The sequence below is a fragment of the Triticum dicoccoides genome, chromosome 4B (assembly GCF_002162155.2).
Source record: "Triticum dicoccoides isolate Atlit2015 ecotype Zavitan chromosome 4B, WEW_v2.0, whole genome shotgun sequence".
In the NCBI taxonomy this organism is placed as follows: domain Eukaryota; kingdom Viridiplantae; phylum Streptophyta; class Magnoliopsida; order Poales; family Poaceae; genus Triticum; species Triticum dicoccoides.
Window position 1 is genome coordinate 579,961,846 of NC_041387.1, and position 8,986 is coordinate 579,970,831.

The 8,986-nt window shown below is 48.1% G+C and overlaps 1 protein-coding gene across 4 annotated transcripts; it reads left to right on the forward strand.

Annotated features, from left to right (window-relative positions):
- Nucleotides 1-3,237: 3,237 nt before the first annotated feature.
- On the forward strand, nt 3,238-8,638 carry LOC119291542 (pentatricopeptide repeat-containing protein At5g15280, mitochondrial-like). Of its 4 annotated transcripts, none has more exons than XM_037570316.1 (3): nt 3,238-3,723; nt 3,812-6,702; nt 6,813-7,024. In XM_037570316.1, the coding sequence occupies exons 1-3, from the start codon at nt 3,668-3,670 to the stop codon at nt 6,908-6,910; spliced, it is 3,045 nt and encodes a 1,014-aa protein (XP_037426213.1). In that variant the 5' UTR covers nt 3,238-3,667; the 3' UTR covers nt 6,911-7,024. The 4 variants fall into 4 exon arrangements, 1 of the variants encoding a protein (XP_037426213.1); XR_005142497.1 differs by adding an exon at nt 7,950-8,638 and having other exon boundaries at nt 3,248-3,723; nt 3,812-7,844; XR_005142498.1 differs by adding an exon at nt 8,227-8,638 and having other exon boundaries at nt 3,248-3,723; nt 3,812-7,844.
- Nucleotides 8,639-8,986: the final 348 nt, after the last annotated feature.

The window sequence follows — 8,986 nt, forward strand, 5'->3', positions numbered from 1 at the left end:
TTGGACTTATTTGAAGCAATTTTTATCTTGATCATCATTTTTTTAAAGGATTCTGAGGCTTTGAAAATCCCTCAATTCAAATTTCATTTGAATTTAAACATGATGCAGCAACCAAGCTAGTCCAAGGCCAGGGTAAAGCTAGGGATGTGACAGAAAGAGAGGGAGAGGGAGAGGGAAAGAGGGGCCGCGCCCCCTCCCCTAGTCCAATTCGGACTCCTCATGGGAGGGGGTGTGCCACCTCCTGGGCTGCTGCCCTCTCTCTCCCATCAGGCCCACTAAGGCCCAATACTTCCCCGGGGGGTTCCGGTAACCCCTCCGGCACTCCAGTTTTCTCCGAAATCACCCGGAACACTTCCGCTGTCCGAATATAGTCGTCCAATATATCAATCTTTATGTCTCGACCATTTTGAGACTCCTCGTCATGTCCGTGATCACATCCGGGACTCCGAACAACCTTCTGTACATCAAAACTTATAAACTCATAATGAAACTGTCATCGTAACGTTAAGCGTGCGGACCCTACGGGTTCGAGAACTATGTAGACATGACCTAGAACTGTTTCCGGCCAATAACCAATAGCGGAACCTGGATGCTCATATTGGCTCCTACATATTCTACGAAGATCTTTATCGGTCAAACCGCATAACAACATACGTTGTTCCCTTTGTCATCGGTATGTTACTTGCCCGAGATTCGATCGTCGGTATCTCAATACCTAGTTCAATCTCGTTACCGGCAAGTCTCTTTACTCGTTACGTAATGCATCATTCTGTAACCAACTTATTGGCCACATTGCTTGCAAGGCTTATAGTGATGTGCATTACCGAGAGGGCCCAGAGATACCTCTCCGACAATCGGAGTGACAAAACCTAATCTCGAAATACGCCAACTCAACATGTACCTTTGGAGACACCTATAGAGCTCCTTTATAATCACCCAGTTACGTTGTGACATTTGGTAGCACACAAAGTGTTCCTCCGGTAAACGGGAGTTGCATAATCTCATAGTTGTAGGAACTTTGTACAAGTCATGAAGAAAGCAATAGCAACATACTAAACGATCAAGTGCTAGGCTAACGGAATGGGTCAAGTCAATCACATCATTCTCCTAATGATGTGATCTCGTTAATCAAATGACAACACATGTCTATGGTTAGGAAACATAACCATCTTTAATTAATGAGCTAGTCAAGTAGAGGCTTACTAGTGACATTATGTTTGTCTATGTATTCACACATGTATCATGTTTCCGGTTAATACAATTCTAGCATGAATAATAAACATTTATCATGATATGAGGAAATAAATAATAACTTTATTATTGCCTCTAGGGCATATTTCCTTCAGTGGCTCCCAAGAAGCGGGAGAACCTGCGCACGCCAGAAGATGTAGTTGTCCGACGACAACTTGATGGTGATGAGATTGCCAAAGTGAAACGGCGGCGGCGACAAAGAACCCGTGGAGTAGGCTGCCGGAGGTGAAAGCGCCATGGGGGCAGGGGCCACAGGTGCAGCCGCGGGGACGAACGGCGCGGTGGCCGCAGGAACGGACGGCGCAGTAGCCGCGCCCGACGCGGTAAGGCCGGCCATCAGGGCCGACGCGGAGGCCGACAGCTGGGCCAAAAAGACGGCGGCGTCGCTGACGGAGGCGGGCGAAGAGGCGCCCATCGTGGTGCTGGTGTTGTGGACCACCAGCGAGTTGCCCATCGACGAGGAGAAGAAGGAGCCGATGCTCCTCATCCCGAACGGGAGTGACGCGGCCGCGATAGAGTCGAGGGGCCGGGAGAGTAGAGCTGCGAGGGAGACCGGCAGGTAGTTGGCCGTGGAGGAGCCCGAGGCAGCGGATCCCGACATGGCGGCGGCGACGCGATCACAAGGACGGCGACGACGCGGCGAGATCGACGAGAACGGCGGCGGCGTCGTAGCGTTGTAGCGGAAGCGTTTGACCTAGTTTGAGAATTGTCGGCGCAATCTTACCCTTCTAGATTCTTTAGGAAGTGGCTAAGATTGAGGGAAGGTGTTAGACTGTATAGCTTCTGTATATGTGTACGCATATGTACGTATGATGTAACATTGTACCCCTTCATTATATATATGTGATAGGCCACCCCTGGAGGGTTGAACCGATTTTCCCAAACCTATTGTCTTACAAGTCACCCATCCGGGGCAAGTTGAATTCAGGCTTGGGCAGTGGGATGAAATAGATGAAGAGGTCGGCTTCCTCCTCGAGGATGTTGCAAACGATAATGCCGCGCCAGAGGTCGACCCATGCCACCATGCCTCTGCCAAGCACGATCACCTTGTGAGGCACAGTGAACAGGTCCTCTGCCCTGATGTGGCTAAGTGGCGCCTGCACCTGTAGTGTCCTCGTGGTCCACGTGGCAGTCTTGGATGAAAAGACGTGGAGGTAAAAGTCCGCAAGGGTAGCCGCATGGGTGAGGTCGGCGAGGAGAAAACCCCCCTCGTTGTCGCACGACACGATGCCGACGTTCCATGTGGTTTCTGATGCCTGGGGGAGTGGCCGGGATCGGTGTGAGCGACGGCCCTCCGCCGTGGCTAGCCTTGTAGACGAAGGGCCTGTTTGGTTTGTGACTAACTTTGCCAAAGATTGCCACACCTAAAATTAGGCAAGTTTGACCAACTTAGGTGAGTGCTTGGTTCAAGCCACACTTGGACCCCACATGGCATACACATAAAAAATGTGGCAAGATTCCCTTAGACTTGCCAACTTGTGGCTCTCATTTTGATTAACTAATCTTAAACAAGCTTGGCAAAAATATATGGTAAAGTGTGGCAATGCTAGGCCTAGAACCAAACAGCCCCGAAGTACTCGGCGTGACCACGTCCTTGCACGTTGCTCCGGGGGCTGGCGGCGAAGCCGAAGCCTAGGAGAACGAGGTCCTTGTCCGAGGATATAACCCGGGGCTCAACGACGTAGTCCTCGCTGCTGAACCCGGGGCCGTGCACGCAGAAGTGGGAGACGGCCGGCGGATCCGCGAGGCAGAAGGTGACCTTCACGGTGCGGCCGGTGATCGACTCGGCTTCGGCGGTGGTGCCGTTCTCGCGGTCGGCGAAGTAGGCCTTGCTGTCGAGGAGAACCGAGCTGGGGTAGCGGGGCGCCTCGTCGACGGCGTGGGGCTGGAAGGAGTGGGCGGGGAAGGATCCCTTCGTCTTCGTGTCCATGGCGGTCGTCGGCGCTCGTCGGGAGATTCGGAAGCGATTTGTACTTTTGTAGTATATTTGTCGGGATGGAGGCGCGCGTTCGTGTCGGTTTTGAATTGGGCCTCGTCGGTGTTTTTGGTGGACCTTGTTATCCAAAGCATCAGAAAGAAGCAGCCCGACGACCTCCTGCGCCAGGCCCAGCGGCTCCACTGACCCAACTCCGGCCATCTTCGGCCGGGTGGGATCACCGCGCGCCTCCGCCGTCTCCCCCTCCCCCCGCGCTCCTTCTTCCGGCGGCCCCTACCCCCTCTCCCGCCACTCCTTGCGCGCGGCGACCTCGCGGCGCCGCCTTCACCAGCACGCCCAACCTGACAGTCGCCGCCGCGGTCCGTCCCGGGAGAATTCGTGGGGAGAAGGAAGGCGGCGCGCTTATGGGTCCGCCCACCAGCCTCGGCGGGTGAGCGATGCGGCGGCCCCAACCGCGCGACAGGTACAGGGGGGAATCACATGTGGAAGGCATGGCAGTTGCGCCGAGCAATCCATCTACGGCGTCGTCGACCAAGGTGCGTCAGAGACAGAGCTTCTTGGCTCCAGAACGGCACAGCTGTTCCTGCTTGGCACTAATTTTATTTTATTTTCAACCACTTCCAGCTCGAATCTAAGGAGAGAGCCCAAGATTGGACACCGAGGTTATGCCAATAATGTTCCGGAGTTGAACTCCAACAGTGGGGCCTTGCTGAAAGGTGAACGCTACTACACACTGGGGAAGAGAGAAGGCAGCTCTGTGTGCAATTCAGCCATTGCCGGAGCTTCAGAGGAAACCGGATTTAGTGCGGAGCACGATATTGGGGGTGAGTGCGAGGCTGATGTCCATTTGGTAGCAAAATTGGGCCCTGGTATTGGGAAATTGATTATGTCGAAGTGCTCTTTCATTTTTGACAGTGGAAGGGACACCTTTGAAGGGAATTGCAGCTTGCGTGATGTACTTAAGCTTGGTCTCTGGCTCTCACCGGAGACCCTCCGCAGGTTCTGGCGTGCTTCGCGGCTGAGGCCTGAGGATTTTCTTGACATTTTGATCGGTTTCGGACAAGGTGCAGCAGAAGTTAGGAACGCAAGATTTCTGTGGAATTTGTATAGGTGGGCTTCGTGGCAGAGCAAGGACTTCCGACATCTTCCAAGGTCGAATGACATCATGGTGTCAATACTTGCAGATGCTCATATGCTCAGCCAAGCTGAATCATTGCTTCTCTTGCTGGATGACAACAGGGCTCTCACCGATGCGAGTAGACTGTTCAGTCAGATTACCCAGATGTATTCAGAAGCTGGCCACCTCGACAAATCAGTGGCACTTTTTGATTGTGCAAGGTCCAAGTGTTTGATTCCTTCAGCCTCATGCTATCAAGTACTTCTAAATCGTCTGGTCGGAAAGAGAAAAGAGGAGTTAGTATTAAGAGTATATGTGGACATGCTTGAAGTTGGATTAGGCTCTTGCACAGGAGATATTCTTGATTTTGTCGTCAATGCTTTAGTCAAGGGAGACAAATTCTTACAGGCTATTCGTATAATTCGGCAGCTAAAGAGCTTGAACATTGAAATAAGCAAGGGATCCTTGTCAACTGTTGCAAAAGAATTTTGCAGGAAGAAGGACATTGGTGATATGATGAATTTCTTGGAAGAGTGGAGGTATTTACCTGAGCTGCGTCTTTGCAATCGAATGCTTGCGTCTTTGTGCACAAATCTTGGTACTGACGAGGCATGGTTTGTCTTGCAAAGATTAGAGTCCTTAGGATTTGCCCCAGATGCTACAACCTTTGGCATTTTCATATGCCATAGCTGTAGAGAAATGAAACTCAAAGCTGCATTCCTCTATTTATCTGAGTGCTTTTCTAGACATATTGAACCTAAAGTTTGTGCTTATAATGCTATTATAGGTGGTGTTTTCACAGAGGGATTGTACAGACATGCAAAATATATCCTTGAAGACATGATTGAAAGAAAAATAATGCCAGAACTGTTAACATACAGGATACTTCTGGCAGGATATTGCAAGTATAGGCAGTTTGATGATATAGAACATATCTTGAGAACAATGGAGACTAATGGTGTAAATGATCTTCCATCTGGAAATTGTGTGCTCTCTAAGGCCTTATCCTTCCTGGGGCTAGACCACTTAGGAGTGAAGGTCAAGAGAGATAACGCCACTGGCTTTCCAAAAGCCGAGTTTTTTGATTCAGTAGGCAATGGCCTGTATTTGGACACTGACTCCAAAAGGTTTGAGATTTCGTTGGTACAGATTCTTGATAATGCTCTTTACCTAGATATTAACTCGAAGATAGTCAATGCGTGTCAGCAAGGCAATGTTGCAAGTGCTCTTCTGCTGAAAAATGAAGCTTTTCAATGGGGACATTACATTTCACCAGCTAGCTCTTCAGAACTAATCAAGTCCTTGTGTGCAAGCCCTGCGCATGTTATGGATGTTATTGACCTTATGGAGGAAATGCCATATACATTTGATAAATTGGACGCTCAAACTCTAAATTTAGTCGTCCAAACACTGAGTAAGAATGAGACGTCAGCTCGTGCAAGATTAGTTTTGGACAGGTTATTCAGAAGGGGCTTGCCAGTCAATCAAGATACCTATACTTATTTGCTTATAGGCTTCTGTACAGAAAGGAACATCGCAGGGTTTTGGGAGTGTTGGAATGTTGCAACAAAGTTTAGTTGGTCTCCTGACAAGAAGGATGTGATTCCCCTCATTAGTCACTTGTGCAAATGGGGAGTAATGGAGGAAGCCTTGCAGCTTATAAGCGTGCTGCTCGACTGCTATCCAAATTTGTTTCTTAGTGCATATTGTGCACTGCTCAGAGAGTTATGCAGGACAGGTTACACTAATGTTGGATGTGCGATGCTGGAGGCTCTCCTAGAAAAGGGTGTGGATGTGGGTCGTTCACTGATTCTTAATGTGGCAGAGGGCTTCCTAAAGGAGCAGAAGACTGTCGAATCGATTGGACTGTATGACATCTGCGGTAATGAAATCAAAATATCGGATCTGTTTACCCACCAATTTGCATTCTCTTCACTAGCATTGTTTGATGCAGAACGGTGCAAGGACTTGGTACAGTCTATGATGAAAACAGAATGTTCTGATGTCTCAGCTTGCAGCTGCATTGTGAACGAATTACTGCAGACAGGAAAAGTAAGCCAGGCAATATCAGTTGTTCAAGCATCCACTTCAGGGAAGAAATTAAGTGTCAAGTTGCTAAATTCCATCCTTCAGTCGTATTGTTGTCTAAACAATTGGAGAAAAGTAGATGCAGTTCTTTGTATCATGCTAAAGATACATGGCATATCTATTTCTAGCTACCGCCTTCTTGTCCGCAGAATGTGTGAGCAGAGTCAGTTTTCTAGTGCATTATACCTTAAGGAGCTGATCCAAGACAGTGACAAGTCAAAAGACCTAATTTTATACAACATTCTGTTATTCTATCTTTTCAAGAGAAGAAACATTTTGCAGGTTCTGGATTTGTTGAAGGATATGAAAGGTAACGGTATTTCTCCAGACAAAACAACATATGATTTCCTTGTTTATGGGTTTCACAAGTCTGGAGATACCGACCGTTCAGTTACTATGCTTGATGCTTGCATTGCTCAGGGATTAACACCAAGCAGCCGCAGTCTCAGAATAGTATTGAGTCACCATTGCTTGTTAGGGAACCTCGAGAAAGCACTGCAATTATTTCATATGATTGAGGGCAGTGAATGGAAGCATGGTTTAGTCATTGAGTTAACTCTCATTTCAGCTCTCCTTTCATTTGGAAGAAATTCTGAAGCAAAATCATGTCTGAACAACCTGAGCAGAAGTGCACTAGCTACATCTTACATTAGTTTTGATGTGCTAATCAAGGAATTCTGCAGACTGGGAGACGTGGAAATGTCTGTTAATCTGATAAATACAATGTTGAAGCATGGTAGACTTCCAAGTGATGCTAGTTACAGCTCTATCATATACAGGTTATGTATACTGAAAGAATTTGATCGGGCGCTTGATTTTCTTGCTGAGATGCAGTTGGAAAACTTAAAACCAAGTGAGATCTCCTGTGATGCGCTCATGCGTGGCCTTTGCGCCTTGGGAAGAACCAGTGACGCTAAGAAGATTTTGGAAATGCTAAGGACCTTTGGGTCTGCAGCATCCTTTGGCATGTATAGAACTGTATTTGATAACTACCGTAGGTGTAACAACACACCGGAAGCCGCAGGACTTCTGCATGACATGCAGCAAGCAGGACACACACCCAACTTTGAGATGCAGTGGTCTGTGATAAGCAATTTAAGCAGGACTGATAGGAAGACTGAAGGATGTGAACAACCTATCTTATCAAACCTTATTTCATCCAGTGAATTCCCCATGAAGGATAATAGGAGGAAATGATTTTTTTTTCCCATGCAAAGATATAGCCAATGCTGATGGCAAGGGGACTATGGATGGCTTCCCTCCTACGAAGTGGATGCACATCGGCTACCGGCTCGCACGCTAAAGCTAGAGATACGGCCTTCTGCACCTTGTAGAAGTGGAACAGTGGGTAATACATGGACATTGAGCCAGCGGCAAATCTCTTTCTGTTCATCGTTGTTGACCACAAATTGCAGTCCTGGATGCATCCCGGCTAATTGGTAACACAAAAAGGTAAATACCTCGTTATGTTTCTGTACAACATATTCTGGTCATATCGATTCGCGCAGTATATAGGTTTTACTAGAATATGCATGTTTGTGTTCTTTTCCCTTGCAGTATAGGGTCTTGCGAGCTCTGCAGCTAGAGAAAAAGGAAGTGCATCAAGATGACCTTACTTCCGACCATCCGAAGCTGCTCCTGATAAATCTTGTTGTGATTTGATATCGTTCATGTTCTTCTCACACGATTTTTCTTTATACGAGGGTTCGGTGGATAGCCTTTTCATAGATGTCTCATAACCTTTTCTTGTGTTCCTGAGCACACGCTGTTAATAGATGTCTTATTTCAAGTTGCGTTATTGTTTTCGTCTGATCACATTGTGGTTCCACGCCAGCACCTTGAAGGAACCATCAGGATTCAGGGCTATTGTTGTAAGTGCCGAATCCCAATTGTGCTCCTACGCTGCCACACTAGGTCATGTGGTGCCCGCTTGCTCGCACACCCTGCTCCCGGTGACCAAAACGGGCTTCATCGTCGACGACGCTGCAACGCTGGTGTCGTGTCGACGGCGTCTTTCAACCATCCATGGTCCACTGCCCGTTACCCCACATGCCCTCTCCCGGTCCTTTGACCGATGTTTGTCTTTGTCTAATCTTTCTCTTCATGTTAACTTGTGATTTAAACACATGATCAACCCAGCGTGCGTAACGTCCTGTTTTGAGTCTCATCCAATGTGTTGTTGCTTTTTTCGCGGAAAAACATGTTGCTGCTTGCTTATATATACGCCGAGAACCATTCATGATGAACTGATGGTGCAGATGGATGTAGAGTATTTGTATCATAATATTCATTCATAGGCATCATCATCTTAGCAATTGAACGAGTTTGTTGGTTTGCTCGTGCTTTCGTATCTGTCCCCGACCGTATTCGCTCTGTTCTCGTTTTTGGCAAGTATCCCTTCCCGTCCTCCTTTCCGAGAGGTCTGTGTCCGTTTCCGCTTCCAAGCAAAACATGAAGAACAAATAGAACAGCACAGGTCTGCTTTTGGTCCCTAGCTACAAAAGGGTGCCGTAGCTTCCCCTCGTCTCCTCCCCACGAAAGCCCTCTTTACGCCTCCGCGACGACGACCACCGTCTCTGCAGAGAAGCCATCAC